This window comes from Balaenoptera acutorostrata, chromosome X (assembly GCF_949987535.1).
Source record: "Balaenoptera acutorostrata chromosome X, mBalAcu1.1, whole genome shotgun sequence".
In the NCBI taxonomy this organism is placed as follows: Eukaryota; Metazoa; Chordata; class Mammalia; order Artiodactyla; family Balaenopteridae; genus Balaenoptera; species Balaenoptera acutorostrata.
In genome coordinates, this window is record NC_080085.1 from 1771817 (window position 1) to 1799144 (window position 27328).

The 27328-nt window shown below is 48.3% G+C and overlaps 1 protein-coding gene and 1 long non-coding RNA gene across 4 annotated transcripts in view; one reads left to right on the forward strand and one right to left on the reverse strand.

Annotated features, from left to right (window-relative positions):
• Positions 1 to 12322: 12322 nt before the first annotated feature.
• Positions 12323 to 21629, reverse strand: LOC130706340 (uncharacterized). 2 transcript variants are annotated; one of them, XR_009006602.1, is made up of 3 exons: positions 21510 to 21629; positions 19658 to 19780; positions 12323 to 13360 (listed from the first exon to the last, which is right to left on the reverse strand). It is a non-coding gene; the product is annotated as an uncharacterized LOC130706340 (long non-coding RNA). The 2 variants fall into 2 exon arrangements; XR_009006601.1 differs by lacking the exon at positions 21510 to 21629 and adding an exon at positions 20647 to 20846.
• Positions 20986 to 27328, forward strand: part of CD99 (CD99 molecule (Xg blood group)) — a 32819-nt gene continuing 26476 nt past the window's right edge. The window contains exon 1 of one of the 2 annotated variants that reach the window (XM_057537729.1): positions 20986 to 21124. In XM_057537729.1, coding sequence (XP_057393712.1) covers positions 21058 to 21124 — 67 coding nt within the window. In that variant the 5' untranslated portion in view covers positions 20986 to 21057. The remainder of the gene's footprint in view (positions 21125 to 27328) is intronic. The other variant, XM_057537728.1, reaches the window with a different exon arrangement.

The following is a 27328-nucleotide window of genomic DNA, read 5'->3' on the forward strand; positions in this document are numbered from 1 at the left end:
TTTGAGTAGATGGGTGGGTGGATGGGATGGATGGATGGATGGATGGGTGGGTGGATGGATGGATGGATGGGTGGGTGGATGGGTGGATAGATGCATGGATGGATGGGTGTTCGAGTGGATGATGGATGGATGGGTGAATGGATGGATGAGTATTTGAGTGGATGTATGTATGGGTGTTTGAGTAGATGGGTGGGTGGATGGATGGATGGATGGATGGATGGATGGATGGATGGATAGGTGGATGGGTGGATGGATGGATGGATGGACGGGTGGAGTTTGAACGGATGTATGGGTGGATCAACAGATAGAGAGACAAAGGTAGCTTTATAAAAATGACAGCCAGAATTTCCCTCTTTGGGTCAGAAAGCGAGAATTACATCTCCAGGCCTGTGTCATTTTGTCAGGGTGGAGCCCTCCTCCCAGCCTCCTGGTATCCAGAGAAAACCCAGTGCAGATGTAGAGTAGCCCTGGCGTTGAGCCCAGCTGTCTCTTCTGTGGGGTGATCTTCCCCAGATCCTTGAACTGTCCTGGGTCTCCCTCACCTCCTTTGTCAAGCGGCAGTCTCCGGGCTTCTCCTTCTCTGTGACATGTGGCTCTTCAGTGTCCGGGGGTGGGGGGTGCAGCCTGAGCCTCTCTGGGAGACCCTTCCTGCCCACCACCTCCTATCTCTTTGGACCACACTTGAAACTCTAGAATGGGCTGCTCGGGTTTCTCTTCCGGGGCTGTTTGTGGGAGCCCCCACCCCACAAATGCACAAATGCCTTCCCTCACCCATTCCATCCTCTCCTTCCGGCCAGTGAGCCTCCCCTGCTGGCATCAGCCACTTCCTGACACAGGGACCCTTGTTCAGAGCTTGCTGACAAGGCGCTGCCTCCTGAGTGGGAACCCCGCGGGGCACAGCCCAGTGCAGGACATTTTTGCAAAAGCCATTCAAATTCCTGGTCGTTTACATCCTGTCTGCAAACACATTTGAACATGCCTTCCTCCCCACTGGGCACATGACTCCTTGCCCTTTCACTGCCAAACCAAGGCGGGGTAGGGAGGGTTGTCTACACTGCCCACCGGGTGGCCGGAGACAGAGTCTCCGAGTGTTTGAAAGCGGGGTCAGAGTGTTTGGTTTCTCCTAGAAGCCAGGCATGCGGCACTCAGGGCCACACCAGCTGACTTTGAGAGTGGCTGGGGGGGCAGCTGAGCGACCAACCAATGAAATGAGGCCCTGGGAGAGCTGGGGGGCTGGGATGCCATTTCCCTGCCCCAGTAAATTGCATTTTCTTGCCCTAGTTCTGGAGTCTTCCAGCTCTTCTTCCCTCCCAAGTGGGCAATGGGATGTCTTTGCCTCTAGCCTGTCCCTGGGGTATCACTCCACTGTGCACTAAGAAAGACAGAACATGCACCAGGAGACCCAGCTTTTTCAGGCAGTGTGTGTATTCTTTTCCCCCACGGTGCCCACTAACTTATGGACACAGGCAACAGACCGCAACAGCATTTGAGTTGCCTGTGGATTTGTCACCAATCATAATCACAGGTATTTTCATATCACTGCAGTGGACTTTCAGATACCTTAAAGTATCCTTTATGCTCACCACCACAGCAAAATTATCATGGTTATCATGCCTATAGATGCTTTAATTTAATGGATTTCTAGATGCACGACAGGGTTTACCTGACAGCAAATGAAACCATGATTTATCAGTTGCCCAGGTGAATTGAAGCATGTTTGACAGCTGGGAAAGATCATTCAGGATTTTTAAAAGTCCCCTATGTAATTGGATTTTAGACTTGGGAGTCAATCTAGTAGGATTTGCTGCCCGATTTTAAGATGACACACACGTTTGAAGATCTTGACTGTAGAATAGGTTTTAGAATGTCATGTTGGTTTCTAACAGCAGATGGATCTTATGTGGGGGCAAAACTGTATAGTCTTGGTAGTATCTAGTGTACACTTGTGTGGGCACATGTGAAAATTTGCAATTCTTTTCTATATTCATCTAAAGTGGAAGAGAAATAGAAATAGAGTGTGCTTCTTTTGCAATTCCCATACCTCTGCTTTATTCGTATATCAATTTCTAAGAGGAGCTAGTGGGCTATTTTGCCTTTCAGAACAATACTCTTCCCTGACCCAAAATTTGAGCCGACCTAGAACCATCCCCACTGGACCCAACAGGGGACATGCCAGCCTGAATTTTAGTGCTGATTAAAATACATTAAAACCTGAATTGTTTTTTGAAGAGCTACTTTACCCTAGAACAAATATGGAGATGTTCTTGAAACTCTGTTCTCAAGTGGAAATTAGACATCTATCAGAGCATCCCAAGCTCTGCTTTACATAAGAGACCCACAATTGTTAAGAAATGTTGTCGATTCCTTGGGATTTGGAAATACAGTTCTAACCAGAGAACGGGAACTGCATTAACCCTACCTCTAAACACTTTCAGTTGTCTTTCTGTTCAGAGTTGCATTTCCACCTTCTGTATAAATGCAGTGATGACGAGGAGGTCACGAATGCGTGACTGAGTTCACTTCTGTGTGACCAGAAAGCTTCCGTGTTGTGAATGTGGGCATCTGTGATTCTCCCCAAAGGTTTATGTTTAGTGTGGTGAATGTGTGATGGAGATGAAAACGTTCCGTATTCTGAGGATGGTCCATTTTCCTCCAGACCACGGTCAATCACTGGGGCTTCAAAGGTAGATGTTCAAGCTCGGTTTTGCCCACAGACGGAGGCTGGTAATCACCTGTTTAGCAAGGGCACCATTAACAGTTGTGATCTCCCCAAGAAGAGAGTAATTGTTGTTGTCATATTTTTTTAATTAATTAATTTATTTATTTTTGGCTGCATTGGATCTTCATTGCTGCGCAGGCTTTCTCTAGTTGTGGCGAGCAGGGGCTACTCTTTGTTGCGGTGCACGGGCTACTCATTTTGGTGGCTTCTCTTGTTGTGGAGCACAGACTCTAGGTGCATGGGCTTCAGCAGTTGTGGCTTGCGGGCCCAGTAGTTGTGGCTCGCAGGCTCTAGAACACAGGCTCAGTAGTTGTGGCACACGGGCCTAGTTGCTCCGCGGCATGTGGGATCTTCCCGGACCAGGGCTCGAACCCCTGCACTGGCAGACAGACTCTTGACCACTGAGCCACCAGGGAAGCCTGTTGTTGTCATTTTAATCGTGCCTGAATTTTAGCTGACATCCTGGGGGTGGAAAGCTCTGTGGGTGATTCCCATTTCTCAGCCAAGGTGAGAAGCAGGGGTCTTACCTCCTGTGTCAGGGGAAGAGGCATGGACACCTGCACAGAATCAGAGTGTGGAGTGATGGGAAGGCAATCAAGGGCGCCTACTATAAACGTTTATGATGAATCCCTTCCGCCTATCGACACCGGTCGCGGTGCATAGCCCCAGAGGGAAGAAGACCCTGGAAGAAGCAAGCATTGGGGAGAGAGTGAGGCTCAGGGCCTGGGTCCACCCCACCCTGGAAGATTCCAAAAACTCTCAGGCAGTTCATTTCTGTTTCCTCTTTGGAGGGCTGGCTTTGGCGACTCATTCATCCAATCAAACGTTGCACAGATAGCTACCGAGCTAACCTGTCTCAGAGAGCCAGCCCAGAGGTGGAGACACAGGAGAAAGGGATGGCTGGGGCCACCCAGGGAGGGCATATGAGACAAATCCTCGTAAGTGACGTCAGTGAGCGTCACCTTAAGGGATGCGGTCAGCAAGAAAGGGGTGAATTTTCATTTCAGAACGTTTGCTCCGGGAGCAAAGGATGGATTTAAGGAGGACCAGATCAGAATTGCAACGATGTGTCCTGAAGGCCAGGGGGTCTGGATGATGGGCAGACGAGAGTGTGAAGGTGACAAGGAACCCAATGGTGACGAGTTCATGGAAGGCTACGCAAGATAACCAAGGGTCATCTCTGTCAACTCATTCATAAATTCTTCTGGGGGATAAGCACCGAGCCTCACTGTGCCCCACCGAGCATGTGTGTGTGTGTGTGAGAGAGACAGAGAGAGAGAGATTTAGGGTGATTTAACGGGGAGGAGAGAGAGGTGGCAGGGGGCATTTGCTGAGGTGTGAGAGGGAAGGAAAGAGTTCCTCCTTGGGACCTCCTTGGCCATCCAGTGGTTAGGACTCTTGAGCTTCCACTCTAGGGGGCACAGGTTCGATCCCTGGTCAGAGAACTAAGATCCCACATGCCTTGTGATGCGAAAAAAGAAAAAAAGATTTCCTCCTTGGAGGAAGGAAGAGGTTGCCTATATCTATTGCCCTCGTGTGAATTACAAGACTTGGAGTGTCCTATGGGATCTGGCTTGGATGGAGATGCCCACTGGGTACCATATGTGTGATGGCGGCCATGCCAGTCTCCACGAGACAAAGGTATTCTGGTCTCCTTGTACCTGGAGTCCTATGGAGGGCCAGGAAGGGGAAGAATAAAGCAATATTCTCTTCCTGCATCGTGAAAAAAAGCATCACGGGCACCATCTCTTCCAGGCAAAGGAGAAGAGGCACTCCACTCGCCAGTGTGGTGGTTGTCAACATTCCAGTGCAGACGGTCCTAGACTGTGTCCAGCTTTCTTCAGGTTTGAGGTGAGTGCGTGAGGATTCAGGTCATCAGGTCTGAAGCACGTCTCATCTATTTGGGGAACGTGAACTTAGGAATAGGATGATTTATGCTTATGCGCTGGGCAGAGGGGTAAAGAAGGGGGTGATGAAGAGAGACAGAATTGCCCATCACTGGAGCAGTCTCCGGTGAGACACGCACGCTATTTTTTGCCTCTGGGTCTGTGCTGTGTTTTTAAAAATATCTGTGGCTGATAAAACAACAAAATACTCAAAATATAGGAAAAATAAGATCCCTAAGATACCATAAGATATCTTCGGTTTATAGAGATCACCATAATGCATCTTCAATTTGTAAAGGCTTCAAATAGATACATATAGAAACTGCACGATAGAGTGAATTTTATTCTGATCAAAAAAAGAATAAATTTTTTTTTGTTCTTTGGAAGATTCCTAAGAAGGAATAAGATTTGAAATATCAATGCTTACTATAAAGTTGCTTAAAGAAAAAAACTCAAAAAAAAAAAAAAAAGATCCATGGCAATGGCAAGAAGCTTTTAAAACATCAATCTGCTACCTGATCTGACCATTTTTCAGTTCCTGAAAACAAAACCTGCACCAGAGCAAGAAATCCTACTAATCTTCAGCCCTTCATTCTCTGTGGTTAAAAAAAGCCAGATTGAGAGCTGCCCAAGATCTCCATGGAGAAGGTGAAAACAAAACAGCAGAAGCAAGAAGGGTCAGCGGGAAGCCTGAGCTCAGTCATGCGCAGCCAGGGAGGGGCGGTGGGCGGGCATCCGGGTGCAGTGTGGGCCTCTGCTGCTTCTGTATAGCTTGTTTGCATTCCACCTGGTAGTGAAGCAAACAAACAAAGCCCTGCAGAAGTACCTTCATTTGTCCTGACCCCAAGACAGGGGTGCTCCTTCTAGACCAATAAATATCTTATTTTAACACCACGGTCGGAGGGAAAAGACGGACCTAGGGTTTTCCCTGAGACACGTTTACTTAATTTATGATTTAAAAAAAATTTTTTTTAATTTTTAATTTGACTCATTTTATATTGAAGTAGAGTTGATTTACAACATTGTGTTCGTTTCAGGTGTACAGCAAAGTGATTCAGTTGTACATATACATATATTCGTTCCTTTTTAGATTCTCTTCCCATTTAGGTTATTGCACAGTACTGAGTAGAGTTCCCTGTGCTACACAGTAGGTCCTTGTTGATTATCTATTTTATATATAGTAGTGTGTATATGTCAATCCCAAACTCCTAACTTATCCCTCCATCCTTAAAAAAAAATTTTATTGAGGTATAATTGATATACCGTATTATATATAACTTTCAGGGGTACAACATAGTGATTCACCATTTTTAAAGGTTGTACTCCATTTATAGTTATTATAAGATATTGGCTATATTTCCCGTGTTGTACTAAATATCCTTGTAGCTTATTTATTTTATACATAATAGTTTGTTCCTCTTAATCTCCTCCCCCTATCCTGCCCCTCCCCCCTTCCCTCTCCCCACTGGGAACCGCTAGTTTGTTCTCTGTATCTGTGAGTCTGCTTCTGCTTAGTTATATTCACTAGTTTGTTGCATATTTTAGGTTCCACATATAAATGATGTCATATAATATTTGTCTTTCTCTGTCTGACTTATTTCACTAACATAATGCCAAGTCCATCCACGTTGCTGCAAATGGCAAACTTTCATTCCTTTCTCTGGCTGAGCCGTATTCCATTGTATATTAATTTACGGTTTGAGAATGGACTTTTGTGTCTCAAGAATTATGTAGGTGGGCATTTCCTCCCCATGGGAGGCCGTGGTAGGAAGAAAGGATAAGGGGATTTGAGATTGAAGGCGCTGGGCTCTCAGCGTGGGGTACACGCTTATGCATCAACGCCCCCCCGCCCCCCCCCCCCGTGAGAGGAAGGAAATGGGGTGGCCGTGCATTGCTTGGAATGCACACTAGTCCCTCTGGAGAGGAGCAGGGCTTCGAACACCTCCCTGCCACCGCCCATAAAATCAGGTTTCTCCAAGCAAGGAAGAAAGGGAGTATCTTGGGTCCGGTTCCCCAGAAGCAGACCCTGAGGTCTGCTTTCCTGGGAGGGCGCTCTGTGGGCTCAGGACTGGCCCTCGGGGAGCTCTGGAGGAGAAGCCACTCCTCAGAGGTCACCAGACACACCCATGGCAGCCCCAGGCGGCCAGCGGCTCAGGGCCCTGGTGACAGCAGGTCACAAGATCCCCAGGCACGTCCAGCTCACCACCCAGGGGACGCAGTGTTCCAGTAACGCCAGCCTCTGGGGAGAGTCACCGGTCCAGTGGGTAAAGCACCCGCAGGCCGGGAAAATGGAGCTCAAAAAAGTGAAAAGGAACCCAGGGGAGCTGGATGAGGCCACTCGATGGTCAGCTGGGTGGACAGACGCCCCCTGGGTGAAGGGCTCAGTCCTACAAGACGGCCCCTAGCTTCAGACCCCAGTGACAAGTCCAGGTGTGCACCTGGACTTCTCTGACCGACCGGCTATAATTTCAAGGTTCCCAGGAGCCCTCTTTGGTTTGATTAATCTGCTACAACGGCTCACAGAACTCAGGAAACATTTACTCACTAGATCACAGTTTTATTGTAAGAGGAGCTAATTCAGGAACAGCCAGATGGGACCGATGCAGAGCGTGAGATTTGGGGAGGGGGCAGGGGACCCCAACACCCTCTCCAGGCTGCCCTTCTCCCCAGATCTCCACGGGTTCACCAACCTGGAAGCTCTCCCAGCCCCATCCTTTTGGGGTTTTATAGAGACTTTGTGACCTAGACGCGATTGATCAAGTCATCGGCCATTGGTGATGGATTCAACTTCCAGCCCCTCTTCCCGGCCCCTCCCGGAAGGTCAGGGGTAGGACCGAAGGTTCTAACGCTCTCATCACACGTTGGTTGCCCTGGCGACCAGCCCCATCCTTAGGTCCTTTCTAAAAGTCACCTCATTCACATAAGCAAAGACGCCTTGATCTCTCGCGTCACTTAGGAAATCCCAAGGATCTTAGGAGCTCTGGGCCGAGAATGCAGACAAAGATCAAATATCTAGCTCTTATGCTAGATCACACTTTCCCAGGCAGGCAATTGCACGCCCCACAAGTTGCTCTCCTGGTTTGACAAGGGAGCAGCTGAAAGGCTTGCAACTTCTCTGAGTGAGCCTTTCTTTTCATTGGAAAGGTTCATTCTATTGCCTTCCACCCATGTCTGTGGGTAGCAGGTCAGGGACGGGTCAACCCAGCTAAGGGATGCCGGGTACATATTTCAGGCTGCACCAGCCGTCTGACCACTGTCGTGACTAAGGCACCTTGGTGGTGGTAGCCCCAAAGCAGCCACAGACAGCACGTGAAGGCATGGCCGTGGCTGAGCTCCACTCAAACTTTACTTATGGACACTGAAATGTCAATGCCGTATCATTTAAAAAAAATTGAGGGGCTTCCCTGGTGGCGCAGTGGTTGAGAGTCTGCCTGCCAATGCAGGGGACACGGGTTCGAGCCCTGGTCTGGGAAGATCCCACATGCCGCGGAGCGACTAAGCCCGTGAGCCACAATTGCTGAGCCTGCGCGTCTGGAGCCTGTGCTCCGCAACGGGAGAGGCCACGATAGTGAGAGGCCCGCGCACCGCGATGAAGAGTGGCCCCCACTTGCTGCAACTAGAGAAAGCCCTCGCACAGAAACAAAGACCCAACACAGCCATAAATAAAAAAAAAAAAAAAAAATTGAGATATATTTGATGTACAATATTATGTAAGTTGCAGGCGTACAACATAGTCATTCAAAGTTTTTAAAGGTTATGCTCCTTTTATATATTCCTTGTGCTGTACAATATATGCTTGCAGTTTGTTTATTTTATACATAGCAGTTTGTACCTCTTAACCCCCTTCCCTTATCTTGCCCCTCCCCCTTTCCCTCTCCCCATGGGCAACCACTAGTTTGTTCTCTGTATCTGTGAGTCTATTTCTTTTTTGTTATAGTCACTAGTTTGTTGTGTTTTTTAGATTCCACATATAAGTGATATCATACGGTATTTGTCTTTCTCTGTCTGACTTATTTCACTAACACAATGCCCTCCAAGTCCATCCATGATGTTGCTGCAAATGGCATTATTTCATTCTTTTTTCTGGCTGAGTAATATTCCATTGTATATATGTACCACATCTTTATCCATTCCTCTGCTGATGGACATTTAGCTTGTTTCCATGTCCTGGCTATTGTGAATAGTGCTGCAGTGAACATTGGGGTGCATGTGTCCTTTCAAACTATGGTTTTCTCTGGATATATGTCCAGTAGTGGGATTGCTGGATCATATAGTAGCTCTATTTTTAGTTTATTAAGGGACCTCCATCCTGTTCTGCATAGCGGCTGCCGCAATTCACATTCCCACCAACAGTGTAGGAGGGTTCCCTTTTCTCCACATCCTCGCCAGTGCTAGCTATTTGTGGTCTTTTTGATGATAGCCAGAATGGCATATCATTTTCATATAATGTCATGAAATATTGTTCTTTGGATTTTCTTCTCAACCATTTAAACATGTGAAAACTACTTTGTTCACCTCACAGCCTGTACAAAATTCAGCGGCGGGCTGGGGTTTGCCTTGCTGACCCCAGTTTGCTGACCCTCGATGAAGTTAAGAAGTTCACGGTTACCTGCAAAGCTCTAAGCGTCTAGGATGGTTTCGTTCATTCCCTCATTCGTTCGTCTTGTTTTGGGGGCCCGCTCTGTGGCTGTGTCACTGATCTGAGCCCTTGAGATACAGAAGGAAGGTGACATCAGAGAGGACAGCAAACAATTCATCCAAAGGATTGGAGGCGAGGAAAAACTATTTTCTTCTGTCCCCCTTCGTTTCTCCAGCTGGGGTCCGATAAATTAGAATGGCCAAGACGGAGTGAGAAGTGTTGAAGACAAGATGCAGGCCCCAAATGAGCATTTCTGCTAAGCCTCACATCACCCAACGGAGACTTAATTACACTGTTGGTCTCTCCCAGAAAGGAATCTCAAACCAGTCAATCAAGAAAGTAAATTGGTAGATGCCAGGGGCCCGGGTTTCGGGGGAGGGGGTGAGGACGTGGAAGGAGGAGTTAGTGTGTAATGAGGACAGAGTTTCGGTTTAGGAAGGTGAAAAATTCGAGAGATGGAGGACGGTGAGAGTCATACAACAGTGGGCTTGTACTTCGTGCCACTGAGTTGTGCGGGTAAATATGGCTAAAATAGTATGTTTTGTATTATGTGATTTTTACTTCAATAAAAAAACATAAAAAAAAAAAAAAAGAATCACCTGGTGAGCCCTACAGAGGGAATCTGCCTGAGAGGCCCCTTCTGTCCCCTGAAGGAAAGTGACCTTGCCACACCGAATCCACTGTTTTTCTGGTCTAACTTCCTTTCCCTGCTCTCTTCTACCTGCAAAAGTGTTTCATTGTGTACAGCTCCTTGGAGCTCCTTTCTATCTGCTGGATGGGAGGTTGCCCGATTCATGACTCATTAAATCAAGCCAGAAAGACCTTTACAATCGACTCAGTTGAATTTTTTAAAAATTGGAACTGGTTTATTATCCTGGATAAGGTAAAGTGCAAAGTTTTACCAATGTTTTTCTTTAAAAAAAAAAAATACTTCTTTTGAAGTATAGTTGACTTACAATGCCGTGTTAGTTTCAGGTATACAGGAAAGTAATTCAGTTTTATATATACATATGTGTATATATATATATATATATATATATGTATGTGTATGTATACACTTTTTAAGATCGTTTTGCTTTATAGGTTATTACAAAATATTGAGTAGAGTTCCCTGTGCTCTACAGTAGGTCCTTGCTGTTTATCTATTTTATACATAATGAAAACGTTTGAAATACTGTGAGAATGACCAACATGTGACCCAGAGACACAAAGTGAGCAAATGCTCTTGGGAAAAACATGCAGGGTTGCCTCAAAGCTTTCGTTTGTTACAAAAAACCAAACCAAACCAAACCAAAACAACTGCTCTATCTTAGAAGTGCAATAAAATGAGGTCTGCCTGTAACTGCAAACAGAAAGAAAGGAGTTCGTGGTGTTCGGCTGCCTTCGCTGTCACTACAGATAAATCAAATCTGGAAGACACCCCCACCCATACACACACCCACCTCCTTGACTTTGCAAGTGTTTTCTCTCAGGGCGTGTCGTGACCCGGTGTCACCCTGACCAGAGCACATTGACTGCCAGACAGGCCAGCTCCAGAGGACGAGGGACATGTGATTTTTACGTGGCTGGTGATACCAAATGTCTTCCAGATGCTGGATGACCCATTTTTTAAAAAGTCTAATTCATCATTAGAAAATGAAAAAGTATATGGGTGTCCTTTTCATTGAGTAAAAGTCGCCTTTGCTCACACTGATTTTTAGGGCCATTAGCTGGTTGAAACTTGGGGACCCTTCAAAGACATGTGGGAGGCCCCAAAATAGTCTAAGCCGAGGGAGTGTTGAGATGGGAAACGGAATTTCGAGGCAAATAAGCACGGCAGCTGGAGTGCTCTCCACATGTGATTATTAATGAACGGTTCCTGACGGGCTGCGTGTTGAAAACATTAACAGAGCAGATTCACCTGTCCCAGGAGATGAGGAACCTTATCTTATTTTATTTTATTTTATTTATTTTATTTTGTTCTCTTCTATTTTTTTTTTTCTTGGCTGTGCTGGGTCTTCGTTGCTGCGTGTGGGCTTTCTCTAGTTGCGGCGAGTGGGGGCTACTCTTCATCGTGGTGCGCGGGCTTCTCATTGCAGTGGCTTCTCTTGCTGCGGAGCACAGGCTCTAGGCACATGAGCTTCAGTAGTTGCAGCACGTGGGCTCAGTAGTTGTGGCTCGCGGGCTCAGTAGTTGCGGCTCGCGGGCTCTAGAGCGCAGGCTCAGTAGTTGTGGCGCTCGGGCTTAGTTGCTCTGCGGCATGTGGGATCTTCCCGGACCAGGGCTCGAACCCGTGTCCCCTGCATTGGCAGGCAGATTCTTAACCACTGCACCACCAGGGAAGTACCTCTATTTTTATTTGTTTTATCTTATTCTCGTCTATTCTACTTTATTCTTACTTTAGTCTATTTATTTTACCTTATTTATTCTTATTCTATTCTTAGTCGCACTTATTTTATTCTATTTATTCTGTTCTATTCTACTGTTCGTATTTATTTTGTTTTAGTTTAGTTTAGTTTAGTTTTTCACAATTTATGGGATTTCTTTGTATCCCAATTTAAGCAATCCAACTGTAATCCAAGTATTTTAAGACAAAGGGTAAAGATATTCCCTGCCTTGATATTTGATGAAATTGTGAAGTATTGATCTTTTTTAAGGTGTAGCAGTTTTTAAATATGAAATTTCACCTTCAGAGATACTCAAATATTTATTGATCATTTTTAGGGTGTAATAGTTTCTAAATATGAAATTTCACTTTCAGAGATACTCAAATATTTGCAGATGAAGTTTTATGATGTCTGGGATTTGTCTGTAAATAATCCAGGGTGAGATGAGGAATAGATGAAACAAGACTGGCTGAGTTTACAAGCGTATACTATTCTTTTGACCTTTGAAGAAAGGAACCTCCTATTTTAAACGAAACATTGAAAAAGAGATTATATGGTGCACTCACAGGGGTGACAGGGAAGGAATTTGCTGAGTGGAGTGTGGCTCAGTGATGCCTTGACACGTCCTAGCGAATGTAGGGCCATTAAGAAGTGGTTCGTGTGGGGCTTCCCTGGTGGCGCAGTGGTTGAGAATCTGCCTGCCAATGCAGGGGACACGGGTTCGAGCCCTGGTCTGGGAAGATCCCACACGCCGCGGAGCAACTGGGCCCGTGAGCCACAACTACTGAGCCTGCGCGTCTGGAGCCTGTGCTCCGCAACAGGAGAGGCCGCGATGGTGAGAGGCCCGCGCACCGCGATGAAGAGTGGCCCCCGCTTGCCGCAACTGGAGAAAGCCCTCGCACAGAAACGAAGACCCAGCACAGCCAAAAGTAAATTAATTAATTAATTTTTTTTAAAAAAGATAAAAATTTACAAAATTAAATATAAAAAAAAAAAAAGAGAAGAAGTGGTTCGTGAAGCCCATTGCTCATGGCGGGCTGAACAGAATGGTGACAACCTTCCCACGTCTGGGCCACTCCCCTCCCCGTGAACCCCAGCGCAGAAACAACCTCAGAAGACATTTCCCAGCTTCCCTTGCAGCTGGAGGAGGGGACCTGAATCCTGGGGTCTGTGACCAGATGCATCTGTTCCCAGGCTTTTCATGGGGGGCTCGAGACACAGCTAGAAGTCAGTCTCTCCAGAGACAGAGATGGGACAGCAAGGCTGAGTTCCCGGGGCTGTGGTGCCCAGAGAAATATCCTCATAGGCCAATTTTGGGGTTTGGTTTCAGGGCCTTTTCCTGGCTGCAGGGTCCCAAGGCTGGTTCTCCAGCTGAAGTCGTTTTCTGATAGTGCATAACTAACTAGTGCAAATTTAGCATCTTAAATCAACACACATTTGTTATCTCATGGTTTCTGTTGGGCCAGGAGTCCAAGGCTGGCTTAGCTGGGTTCCTGCTTCAGGGTCTGAGCAGGCAGCCATCCTGGGATAAGCTGGGCTGTATTCTCATCAGATGCTCAGCTGGGGTCAGGTCCACTTCTTGTGGAGTTTGAGGCTGTTGGTGGAATTCATCTCCTAGCAGCTGCAGGCAAGGCTGATGCTTCAGTATCTTGCTGGAAGCAGCTCTCAGGTCACCGATCCTTCTGTATCATGTGAGTTCCTCTATCTTGGTCATTTACCTCATGGCAGCGTGGTTTGCCAAAGCCAGTGACTAGAGGAGAGAGAGAGAGAGAGAATGAGAATAGAGCTTTTCTTGCTAAGAAGGCTACATCGTGTGTAATCATGGCAGGGACATGCCATCCTTTTTGCCATATTCTCTGGGTTAGAAGCACATCTCAGATCCCACCCACACCCAAAGCAAGGGAATTATACAAGATTATAAACATATAAACATTTCATATCTGGGCACCCACCGGCTCTTTTAGCAATTCTGCAAATATCCAAATTCCTTTTTTTTTTTTTTTTTTTGCAACATCATTCAGAATTCTATTCTTTTGCTTGCACCTAAGAAACTTAATAGAGGACAGATCAACAGTGCAGCAGAATGACCCAAAACGACACTTGTGTCCCTTAATTATTTCTGCCTCTAACTGTCCTGTGTCTCTCCACCCTCCCTCACAAAACAAAAAACAAAAAACGATGATGTGAAGAAAGGCATGTGAGTGCAGAGAGGATATCGTTAAGACCATGGACTCATCATTGTTTTATGGGAAAGACTGTCCGCACGGGTCTGATCTTTGTGTGCGTTTCCAGGGGCTGCCATAACAAATTACCTCAAACGAGGTGTCTGAAAAATAACAGGAATTTATTTGCTCATAGTTCTGGAGACCAGAAATCTGGAATCAACGGGTCAGTGAGGCTGATTCCTTCTGGAGGTTCTGGGGGGAGAATCTGTTCCATGCTGCAGCCTCCACTTCATTCGTGTGGCCTCAGAGGCCACCTGTGTCTTCAAATAGGTCTTCTTGGACCACCTCCTGACTATCACCCTCCATCCTCATCACCCTCTCTCTCCATCACCCTCTGTATTTGTCAGGGTTCTCCAGAGAGACGGAAAAAATAGGATATGTGGACATACGTATAAGAGAAGATTTATTATAGAAATTAGGGACTTCCCTGGTGGTCCAGTGGTAAAGAATCCGCCTTCCAACGCAGGGGACGCAGGTTCTATCCCTGGTTGAGGAACTAAGATCCCACAGGCCACAGGGCAACTAAGCCCGCGCACCACAACTACTGAGCTCGAGCGCCTCAACTAGAGAGCCCGCGTGCTGCAAACTACAGAGCCCACACGTTCTGGAACCCGTGCACCACAACTGCAGAGCCCATGTGCTTTGGAGCCCACGTGCCACAACTAGAGAAGAGAAAACCCGCACGTCACAACTAGAGAGAAGCCCACGCGCCCCAATGAAGAGCCTTCGCATCGCAAAGAAAGATCCCGCATGCCTCAATGAAGATCCCGCATGCCACAACTAAGACCCGAAGGAGCTAAATAAATCATTAAAAAGAAAGAAAGAAAGAAAGAAATTGGCTCATGGTTATGGAGGCTGAGAAATCCCACGGTCTGCTGTCTGCAAGCTGGACACCCAGGAGAGCTGCTCGTGTTGTAAGTCCAAGTCCAAAGGCCTGAGAACGCTGAGAAGATGGATGTCTTTGCTTAAGCAGAGGGGGAGCAAATTCCTCCTTCCACCATCTTGTTTTTCCATTCTAGCACTCACTGGGCTGGATAAGTCCCATCCACATGGGGTTTGACCTCATTCTTTTGGCTTCCAGCTTTCTGGAAGAGTCTTAGCCAACAACTTTACACTCCTGACATGGCCTTAGATGTCAAATTAAAGCCACATGGACTTGCTTGCTGGCATCTGTTTTTTGTGTGTACCACCAAAAATGAAGTATTTCTTACTCATGATCATTTCCAGTCAGTGGCATTTAAACAGGAAAAAATTACGTTTTTGACTGTGAAACATTTCCTGTGACTTTTGGCTATACTAGTGTTCTACTTGTGCTTTTTTCTTTTTCTTTTTTTTTTCTTTTCCCTGATACACTCTCTTTATATTAAGAAGCACCAATATTTCAGATATAATTAAAGACTATTTCAAACACTCCTATATACATTTTTTTAGTCTCAATTTTCTAACATCAGCTCGATGACAGATAGATGAGGGAAAAAATGATTCCTACCAATGAGAAATACTGACAATAAGAAATAAAGTTCTAGGGGGCAGGTAGCTGTGTAGGTGGGGGCTTGGAGGAGGGAAATGCTTGTGGGCTTGGCCCTGGTGACTGCCAAAGGCCAACGGGTCAGGTGCTGCCCAGGCTTGAAGATTAAAGCCTTAAGCTTGAAAGGGCACTAGAGCTGATCTGATTCAGGGTAGCAGACTGGCTGAATATACACCAGATTGCAAATTTGTCAATTTTGGCTGACTACCCAAGAATAATTTAAACATCAGGAGAAAGTCTGGTGGACATGATTCGGTGTGGCCAGGTGCTAACAACATTCATCCATCCATCCCTCCATCCATCTGACCTTCCTTCCCTCCATCCTCCCACCCTTCCATCCATCCACTCACCCATCCATCCATCCAACCACCTACTATCCATTCATCCATTCATCCATCCTTCCATCCATCCAACTGATACCCACTCACCCATCCACCCATCCATCCAACAGCCATCCATCCACCTGTTACCCACTCATTCATCCATCCATCTATCCATATATCCTTCCTTCCTTGCTAGCTTCCTTTCTTCCTGCCATCCACTTCGTGTACGTGTGAGACTTCAAGTTGACCATCCCATATCCTTTATCCCTTCTTCCACAGTACGGAGCTTTGATTTTATTGCGGGTGGTGATGTAGTGGACATTGTTGATGCTCCCCAAGCCTGGACACCTGACTGCCAACAGCTATGAGTGTTGGCTATTAACTGGCCCCTTCTTCACAGAACGGTCCTGGCCTGAAGATGAGCCACCTCACCCTAAAGGTTATGCCCATATACCCCCTTCCTAGGGTTGAAGGCAGTGCCTGGCCAACGACTGACGACTGGGGTGGACAGAAGCCCCTCTGGCCTCTAGGAGGTACATTCCATGCCCCAGTGTGCCCAGCAGGGTCAGGGTAAGCCTCAGCCCCAGCTGACACTACCTCCTCGCTCAACTCTTGCCCCCGTCCTGGCCAGACTCCCTAACTTTCTCCTCCAGGGAGCTCTCCCTCCATAACCCGTTGGCACAAGAATGCCCATCTCAGGTTCTGCTTCTGGGAATGCAACTTGAGCCTCTTCTTTCTCACCGGCAGTACTTGATATTTTCTGCCAACTCCAGGAGGGCACTCTGCTCATATATTTTCTGGACTTCAGGCTTCCCATGATCCTTCTGTCTGTTCTCACTGCTTCCACGTCCAGGGGTGAGAGGGGAGGTCAGACTCCATCCTATTAAATTACCATCATATTTCCAGGACCTCCTCCCTGAACTAGGTCACACTATAGGACATTCTCCAAATTTCCACTCTTACAATTTTAAAATACATTTACCTCCTATTCAAAAATAATATAGTACAGAAAATTTAGAAAACACAGACACCAAAACATCCCTCATAATATAAGAACTGATCCCTACTAAAGGTTTAGTGTGTATCCTGCTATTTACTTTCACTTATTTGTAGAGAGTTTCTATAGAACATGCATTGGCTTAGGCCGTGCCTTTAAGATTTACAAGTATTTGCAAATCATTAAACGTTCTTCTACGATGCTTTCAAATGGCTGCAGAGTTTCCCAGTACACACTGATTTCCTGTAGTGCCTATAGTTGTTTTTTGTTGTGTCTGTTTTTACTATTTTGCTGTTGTAAAGAATATTCTTGATGGATGGAGGTTGTTTTGGACTGAATGTGTGTGTGTTCCCGAAAATTCATATGTAGAAGCCCTGATTCCCAAGGTGATGGTGTTAGGAGGAGGGGCTTTTAGGAGGTGATTAGGGTTAGATGAGGTCATGAGGATGGGGTCCCTATGATGGGATTAGTGTCCTTATAAGAAGAGGAAGAGACACCAGAGCTGTCTCTCCATCTTGTGAGGACACAGCAAGAAGGTGGCATCTGTAAGCCAGGAAGAGAGCCTTGCAAGGAACTAATCTGCCCACGCCATGATCTCAGACCCCCATCCTACAGGGCTGTGAGAGATGAATGTCTGTCGTTTAAGCCGTGTGTGAGTGTGTGTCTTAGAGGAAATACATACATATGCATGAATATCTGGCTTGGAGAGCAGGTTACGAATGGACCAAAGTCAGATGAATTAGCAGTTAAAAACTGAAGAGATAGACGAAGTCCCAGCTTAAGACGGGGAGTCAGCAAGGGTAACACTGAAACACAGAATTGCCCTTTGCATCCATCAAAAATGGTCCAACCTTGGTCACGTCCTGTGGTTCAACCAGTATAATGCACATGTTACTGAACCAGGTTTGTTTGCCTGACACCAAGCAAGCCAAACGCTGTGATGCTGAGGTTTGCAGCAGAGAGAAAGGGTTTATTCACGAGGCAGCCAGGTGAGAAGACAGGAGAAGAAATCTCACATTGGCCTCCCTGAAGGCGAAGGGCTTAGGGTATTTATGGGGCAAAGCTGAGGTGTGGGGAGCGTGTGGAAAGGTGATTGAAGATAAGAAAAAAATGTGGTGATCACATTGGTCAGAATGGCCATCATTAAAAAGTCTACAAATAATAAATGCTGGAGAGGGTGTGGAGAAGAGGGGACCCTCCTACACTGTTGGTGGGAATGTAAATTGATACAGCCACAATGGAGAACAGGATGGAGGTTCCTCAGAAAACTAAAAATAGAGCTACCATATGATCCAGCAATCCCACTCCTGGGCATATACCCAGAGAAAACCATAATTCAAAAGATACATGCACCCCTATGTTCATAGCAGCACTATTTACAATAGCCAAGACACGGAAGCAACCTAAATGTCCATCGACAGATGGATGGATAAAGAAGATGTGGTACATATGCACAATGGAATATTACTCAGCCATGAAAAAGAATGAAACAATGCCATTTACAGCAATACAGATGGACCTAGAGATTATCATACTAAATGAAGTAAGTCAGAAAGACACGTACCATATGATGTCACTTATATGTGGAATCTAAAATTTGACACAAAAGAACTTATCTACAAAACAGAAACAGACTCACAGATATAGAGAACCGACTTGTAGTTGCCAATGGGGTGGGGATTGGGGGAGGGAAGGACTGGGAGTTTGGGGTTAGCAGATGCAAACTAATATATATAAGATGGATAAACAACAAGGTCCTACTGTAGAGCACAGGGAACTGTATTCACTGTCCTGTGATAAACCATAATTGAAAAGAATATAAAAAAAAGAATGTGTGTGTGTGTGTGTCTATATATATATGTATTTATGTATAACTGAGTCACTTTGCTGTACAGCAGAGACTGGCAGAACACTGTAAATCAACTATACTTCAATTAAAAAAAATTAAGAAAAAAAAAGAAAAAAGTGAGTTGATCGTCACTCTGCAAAGGTGCAACTAAGGTCCAGGCTTCTTCATGGGACCATTGTTCAGAAAATGTTGGCATTAGCTTGTTCTGAGGGTTGAGTTTTTGGCCCTGGGATGTGAAAAGGTCATCAAGTGGACTCTCATAAATGCCCAGCTGGAGGGTCTGTAGTCTTGACCAGTCTTACCTGGCTTGAGCTCAAACTGGACACAGCTGAACCCAAGTTCCTGAAAAATAATTCAGGCAAACATCTGACAGTTTAGGCTCTGTGATGCTTGGGGAGCATGTGAGCCTTTTTGTTTTCTGGGGTTTTTTTTTTTGGTAGCAACAATTAAAGTGATCAGTGAAGGCAGGTTCCAAGTTCATTATGTATTAAGCACGTTACAGTTGAATGCATCTAACTGATGACTCCCCAGGGTTCCCCACTCGGAGCAAGAGGCCTGTTCCCAAACGCGATCCAGCCAGCTCCCAGCCCAGCTTATGGACTTCACATGGGTTCTATGGTGTTTGGATACAAGTGAGGAAGCTTTTTCAACTAATTTAATTTTCATTCTGGAAGTTAGAGCTTTTTGAAGCCAAAGTATCTGCATGATGTTATGGAAATTTTTATTTTGAACTAAGGAAGGCAGCACTTAAAAAAAAAAGAAAAGTAGCCAAAAGTCATCTTAATAAATTACAGAAGTCTTCAGAATGCCTCTCTGTAGGGACATAAATAAGAAACCTCCAGGCCTGGCATTCAGAGAGCAATGGTGCCTAAGGTTATGGCTGATGATGGGGACTCAGCCCCTCAGTGACCAAATGCACACAGCCTCCAGAAGCTTCTAAAAAGGGAAAAGTGTCAGCCGTGGTACAGCTCAATTGTCAGAGGTTGGAGATTTGCCAGGTAGGGCCTTTCTTTTGAAGGTAACTGGGGTGAACTGAAAAGTTCCCAAGGAAGGGTCTTTGGAATTTGACCTTGGCAGGAAGCACATGGTTTCTTTTATCTGTGCTTCATTCCGGGGCTGACTTACCTCAAGGTGCCAAAATGGCTGCAGCAGCTCCAGCATCCCCTTCCTCACTCAGAAGTGCCCTGGAGGTCCTCTTGTTTACAACTGCCCAGGGTCCATACCCTCTATGGGCTCCAAGACTGTGGTCTGGGAAAGGGAAAGTGGTAATTGGCAGAGTCAAGGCTGAAAAGCGAGGGGTAGAAAAAGATATATAGAGAAATTTGCATGGAGGTAGGGGGCTCTCTGGCTGAGTGGTCAACCCAGGTTAGCTACAAGAAGGGACACTTCAAAGGCAGGTTTTTTGGTTTTTGTTTACCCCCCGAAAATGATTACATTACCTTCCTGCCTGTAGACTACAATCATGTGTTGGGGTTTCAGTTGGCCAAGAAAAAGAACCACCTTCTCCCTGGGTCCAGGTGTGTTTGTTCAGACTGCTGGTCTTGTAAGATAAGCAGTCTGGGGGCCCTGGGGTGTGGGTCCAGGCACCTCTGGCCAGATGTGTGTCTGACCCAGGGGGTACACGTGTCCGTTGTGTATGGCGGCAGATGGCAGCGTTAGGCCAGGTGTCAGGAGGGCAGGGAGGAGGGGCCCTGAGTCATCCCGGGAGCGGGAGGGGCATGATGGGTAGGACCTGGCCCTGGATGGGTAGGGTCGGGAGGGTAGAATCCCGGAATGTGACTCAGGGCTATTTCTCGGTCTGACACCTTCGTTCCAGTGTCCTGAAGGAACACGGATAGAATTTTAAGCTAATATCTTAGTTTAAAAAACATTGTTAAGCCTGGGACAGGGAAGGGCACCCACACTGCAGCTGTGGCTTGTGACTGTCGCCAGAGATGCCCCTCCCCCCCCCCAACCTGGGCGCCAGCTGCCTCGGATGGGGGAGGGGAGACATGTCCCACCCCGCCCCACCTCCGGCTCGGCGGGGAGACGTTTCCGGAGCGCGGAGGCTCCTGCAAAGGAGGTCCTTGGTCAGGCTGGGAAGTAAGGGCGGCCCTGCGCCCCAAAACCCCTACCCGTGCTCTGCGCTCTGCTACTCCAGACTGGACTTTGGGGACCGCGGGCTGTTGCACCCGAGGCAGGGGGTCCACCTTTAGCAGACCCCGGAGGGGGGGGGACTTCACTCCTTTATCTAGAGTGGCCGCCCGGGGGGGGGGGTCCCCGTTAAAGAGGGGTGGAAGGGCGGAGACGCGGCCGTACACTTTCGGATCAGGAGGAAATGGCCTCGCCCCGCCTCCCGCGCGCGCGCCCTGCCCCTGCGGCTCCCCGGAGACCTGGGCCGGGGCGGTCGCCTGCGGGAAGGGCTGGGGCAGGGGCGGGGCGACCGCGCTGCACCCCGCCCCAGCCCCGCCCCGGGGGGTGTCCCTCCCGCCGCCGCCGTCCGCGCGCCACTCCCGGGACAGACCCTGCGCGGCGCGGCGCGCACCATGGCGCGCCGGGTGGCCCTCGCGCTGCTGCTGCTCGGCCTGCTTGGCACCCAGGTGCCCACCCGGGGTGAGTGAGCGGCGGCCGGTGGGGCTCACGGGGGCGCGGGCCTGGCTTGGGGACCCGCGTCGGGGCCCCAGGGAAGGGCCGCGGGAGGGGGTCGAACCTTGGGGCACGGACGCTCCGTGTGGGGTGGACATACTTCGGGGGGCATAGTGCCTAGGGCACGCAGTTTGGGGGGCACACTGGGGGGGATGCAGCTCGGGGGCGCGCTGTGCGGGGCCTACACACCTTGGGGGGCGCATGGCGAGGGACGTACTTTGGGGGCGCACTGTGTGTGAGTGTGTGTGGGGCGCGTGGAGGGGGACGCGCCGGGGACCCCCGAGCCCTCCTTCCCGCCGAGAGGGACCCGCTGTGCCAACGGGTGGCCAACGCCCCAAGGAGGCGGCCTTACCCTTTCCTCCCCGCTTTCTGCCCGGGCGCCTTTGGACTCACTCCGCAGGCGGAACGTCAGCGTTTGTTTTCAGATTCACAGACTCTTAAAAGTTGGGAGGCCCCTGGGTGGGGCGGCGGCGCCCGAGTCCCCCGAGTCCCCCTCCCTCTCGCCCTCCCCCGGGGTTCCCTTCAGCTCCCGAGCGCGCGTGTGCGCCCCTGCGGCCGCCCCGCGCCCCGGCCAGAGCGCTGGCAGGGACCGGGCACCGCGTCTTTGTTCGGGCGCTCGGTGGCCGCCTCCGGGCGCCACGCCCTGCGGCCCGGGACTAAATTTGGACTCGGCCGGGGAGCCTGAAACCCGGGAAAGGGGGAGGAAGGCAGGAAAAACCCGGAGCTCTAGAAACGCCCAGCAGCTCGTGGGGTGTCCGGGCCGCGGGGACTTCAGGCGAGCGCGCGGTCGGGTGCAGAACGGCGCCGCCAAGGGACACGTATTCTCAGCGGATCGTCCGTGTGTCCGAGTAGATAATTCGGAAAACTGCACCCAAAAAAGTGTCCGGAGAAGGACAGGACGCCCGGGACGCCCACACTCCCCAGCCAACCTGGCCTCTTTCTGCTTCTTGCCTGCGTTTTTCTTTCTCCTTCTAAAATGGAAGTTGAGATCCTGTTTTCCTGTCTCTCTGTCTCTCTTCTCTTTTAAAAGGAAAGTTGGGATCCTGCTGGGCGTGGCTTAAAAAACAGGTTTCTCCGACTAACGGTTGTTTTCTCTCCTTTATATGGTTATTTTTAAGTGGACAGCCACTAGGGCAGTGTCTTTCAGGAGTGGTCTGATCGGTGGTGGACACATTTTAGGAACCAGACACAGGACAGAGAAGGCCCGGTGTTTACCTGGAAATTTCCAGCTCAGCGCTAGAGGTTGAATGTTGAGCCCTGGTCCCCCCGCCTGATGTTTATTTTAGGGAGGATTTGCTAATTGATATCTGCATTTTTAAAATGTGTGCCACGTGTCCTAGGAGTTGTGTGTTCGTTGCAGGCTTTAGAAGAAATTCAGCCTCATCCATGGGGACCTCTTGGAATAGTTTACAGCTTGGTGGGGAGGGCCTGGGATGGGTTTCCTGATTCTCTTTCCTGCCCTAAATCCCACCTAGCTGCCTCACCACAGAGTTCTTCGTTAGTTTTGTTTTTGTTTTTGTTTTTCCTGCTGTGTGGTTGAGTCACACCTGCTCACGAGAATTTTTCGTGCGTCCCCCTGGCTACACCTTCATTCACGTTTCATGAGTTAATTCCCCTCTGAGCCCTTAACTGTGTGTCGCGCCCCAAGGGAGATGGGTCACAAGGGGTTCTGGTCGCCCAAGAAGGTACCATCTGCTGGGGGAAGGGAAACATCTCATCAGGCAGATAGGACACAGGGCCAAAGAACGGTGACAGTCCCACAGTTCAAGAACTCAGGGGTGGAGAACACAGTCTTGGCCAGTGTGAGGGTTTGGCTGAGTTGGAAGCTGTCTCTGGTGACAGTTGTTTTTTGCTTGTTTGTTTTTTAACAGGTTTCACATACAAGTTATATTCTACCCTGTATAAAAAATGGGTAATGTTTAGAAAAAACCCAGAGCACCATTAGCCTAGAATTGCCTGATTTCTATGCAGGTTGCTCCCAGCTACTCCGGGTTGCAGCGGGGGGGGAGTGGGGGGGTTGGGGGGGGGTGGAGAGCCAGCCTCGCCCCGAAATAGCAGAGGGAGGACAGAGCCTTCATACCCGCTGATCTCTTGGAGGGCACCTCCCCCTCCCCCGCCGGATCCTTCTGGGGTCCGAGGCAGGGAACGGACTGTTCCTGAGATACAAACGGGGTTTTATCAGGAAAGTTTGCTGTTGAGTTGCTGAAGTTCAGAACACACTTCCCTATAGAAATCGGGGTTTGGCTTCGTTTCCATTCTGGCTGCAGAAGTCCATCGAGTCAGGGGTAGATCTTCATCGGGGTGCAGATAGCACTGGCCTGGTTTCCGAGGCCTTGGGACCCAGGGCTCTTGTGTTCCCAGGTTTTTCTGGAAATCCCCGTGGGATAGTGTGGAGTGGAGAGACGCAGGGGCCCTAGAAGGAAAGAGGCAACTTCGGCTTTCAATTGAGCACTGCTTCCTCCCGCCACCAGGGACACTCGGCCATGTCTGGAAATGTTTGTGGTTGTCTCAACTGTAGGGGGCGTGCTCCTGGCATGTGGTGGGTGGAGACCAGGGATGTTTCTCCACAGCCCGCAGTGCCCAGCACGCCCCGCATCAGAGGGTCCTCCAGCCCCAATGTCAGTCGTGCTGAGGCTGAGAAACCCTGACCGAGCATGGAGACGTAATATCAATCATCTATCTCTCTATCCATCCATCCATCCATCTATTTGTCTGCTTATGGCTGTGGTTTGCAACCTGGGATGACTTGGTCCCCCAGGGGGACATAATGACAATGTCTGGGGACGTTTCTGGTTGTCACTGGGGGGAGAGGAGCTCCTGGCACCTGGTGGGTGGAGACCAGGGAAGCTGCTCCACACCCCACAGAGCCCAGCACGCCCCTCATCTGACAGTCCTCCAGCCTCAGATGTCAGTCGTGCTGAGGCTGAGAAACCCTGGAATTTCTGTCACAGATTCCAGGTTGTTGGTAGCTGGGGGTTTGGATTCAGTCGTCTTCCTCCAGGTAGGACACTCACATGCCGGGCTTTAAAACTCCTGGTACCTGGGCGACCTAAGTGTGGACCGGGTGGGAAATGGGTCCAGGAAGGTGCTGAATCCAGGACCCCACGCTCCATCCCAGCCTCTGCACACTAGCCGGTGCTGTTTGAAAATCCAGAAACGCCTAGGGAAAGCGACATTTCCTGGGCAACTGACCGGTTTCCGGGGATTCCCTCATCATCCCCACCCAAGCGGGTGTGGGCTTGGTCTCTCCAGCTTCCCATCCAGCTCTGCCTGTTTCTGCTTACCAGGCAGAGAAAGTGAGTTTCATTTTCCTGCCTGCGTGTTTGGCTCTGATAAAAAGTTAATTGCCTGTTATTTCCTTCAGCGCTTTGGCTCTTTTCTTCATTCTCAGTTTATGATAGTTCAACCCCCCCCCCTTTTTTTTTTTGCATCTGGAGATATTAAAATACTTGATTTGGGGGGGGTTCTTCATGGGGGGCGGATGCACTTTTCTTCATCTGGATGATGTGCTAATTGTTCAGAAGAAGAATGCAGGTGGTCGAGTAGTTAAATCCATCCGACGTGTAGGATGCAGGGATTTCACGGATGAAATCTGGAATTTTTTCCAGCTGAGGTTATCCTCCCAAAGGAGACTGACTACCACACACATGGAGCCCATGTATTTGTTCCTACTGAGATTTTCCAATCACGGTGGCTTCTTTTAGGGAGAAAAGAATCCCATGCCGTGTATGACTTACAGACGGGGTTAGAAAGAAGACGGAGGTCGTCTTAGAGGGCGTGAGGTGCCAACTCATTCAGCGTCCTGGCTCTCCACGGGGTCCTTCGGACACCCAGCTGTCTGAGGACGCCCAGCCCTGGTGGCACTTGGGGAGATACATCTGGCACAGGACATCTCGCTCAGTCCCCATGTGGCTTGTTCTGACACCCGGGTGTCCGTCCCACGTAAATCAGTGGAGATTGCTTTTTGATCTCCTTTGCCAGTTCTTAGGGTTCACGATGGACTGTGTGTTTTCAGATCTCCAAAAGTCCTTTTGGGGGGATACAATGGTTTTGGAAGTGTTTTCTGCAGACAGAGGGGTGTTTTCTAACCCTCAGAGGATGACACGTACTTGAAAATGAACTACCCGCAGGCGTAGTTCATAGTTCATCAACATGGGTTTCATGATACAAGTCACGGCAGCCCCTTTGTGGCGGTAGCGTTTACCAGAGCGTCTTTGGTGGAACAGGGAAGGTGTTGTTGGGGAATTAGAATTCAACCCAGCATCGACCCAGAAAGCCTCTCCGCCAAGGTAGAAGGGAAAGAAACCCATTTTACGATTGAGTGAGCATGATATCAGGATGTGACAGGGATCACAGGTGACCCACTAAGGCTGCAGAGACGCACTTTTAAAAGCAGCTAAGTGAATGTCACCCATTCTGTACAGGTTGTCAAAACAGGCTCCTTTAGCCATTAAACATATTTACCCACCTTGGAAAAGGACAGAGAAAGAGCTTCTGGAAGCAAAGGGCGAGGGAAGAGAAGTCTCTTCCTTTGTTTCCACCAGGGCTTTTATTTTTAATTTACAGTCACCCTTCCAACCTTACAGGGCAAAGACCCACATCACACACACACCACACACACACACTTCAATCACAGTCAACAACCATGAATATTTTGTTATATTTGTGTCCCTCTGGGAGAGTGGCCAGGTTGTGTAGGATACCCAAATGGTTGGTCTTACGAGGTACTGCCATATTGCTTCTGATTTTGGCTTTATCTTCCCAGGGAGTTCTGGTTGACCACCCAACACTAGATGTTCTTCTTTTGTTTGTGCCTAATCTCTTGGGTGAAAGAGGGTGACTAACCAGAATTCCTATGTGTATTTACCTAATTAATGGGACAGGCACACCTCAGAGAGATTGCGGGTTCGGTTCCAGACCACCCCAGTAAAAGCAAGTCACATGAATTTTTTGGTTTCTCAGTGTATGGAAAAGTCATGTTTACATTAGACTGGAGTCTGTCGGATGTGCAGTGACATTATGTCTTTAAAAAAAAACAATGAACATGACTTGATTGAGAAATACTTTATTTCTAAACAACGCTGACCATCTTCTGAGCCTTCAGAGGGTTGTAGTAGTAACATCAGAGATCACCGATCAAAGGTCACCGTCACACACATATCATAATGGAAAAGTTAGAACGATTGCGAGAATTACCAAAATGTGACACAGAGACACGAAGTGAACAAAAGTTGTTGGAAAAGTGGCACCAATAAATTTGGTCGAAACAGGGCTACCCCATACCCTCAGTTTGTAAAAAACACAGTAAAGCTAAACGCAATAAAATGAGGTCTGCCTGTGTCTTTCACATCTGCATCTGTATCTGTCCACATAGGGACACAGGAGTTGCTTTTCTTTTTTTTTTTTGCTTTTTGGAATCTCCTGTTTGTATTCTTTGCCTAATTCTTTTTTAAAATTAATTAATTTGTTTATGGTTGCATTGGGTCTTTGTTGCTGCACGTGGGCTTTCTCTAGATGCGGCGAGCGGGGGCTACTCTTCGTTGTGGTGCGCGGGCTTCTCATGGCGGTGGCTTCTCTTGTTGCGGATCACGGGCTCTAGGCGCATGGGCTTCAGTAGTTGTGGCACACGGACTCAGTAGTTGTGGCTTGTGGGCTCTAGAGCGCAGGCTCAGTAATTGTGGCTCACGGGCCCAGCTGCTCCGCGGCACGTGGGATCTTCCCAGACCAGGGCTCGAACCCGTGTTCCCTGCGTTGGCAGGCGGATTCTTAACCACTGCGCCACCAGGGAAGCCCCTGTTCACCTAATTCTTACGGCACTTTTGGGTGTTGGTACACGACTGTGTTAGTTTCAGCTTTGTCTTGAATGACTCGGTGTGGCCACTGTCTCGCTACTCGTATTATTTTTTAAAAATCTCGTAAACAGAAAACCAGAAACTTCCTTTTTTTTTTTTTCTCCCCCTAGAGTTAGATATAGGCCCTCTAAGCGGTGTTTTTCCAGTGACGGTTAGGGACCCTTGGACAGGCTGGGAATTTAGTGCACATCCAGCAGCCTTGAAACGAAGATCAAATAGAGTAGAAAACACCAGCATGCTTTACCCACGCTTTGCTAAGGAAGCATCGGTGTGGCTTTGGTGCCCATTCATCTGTCTGAGTGGACTGGGTTGTGTCGTA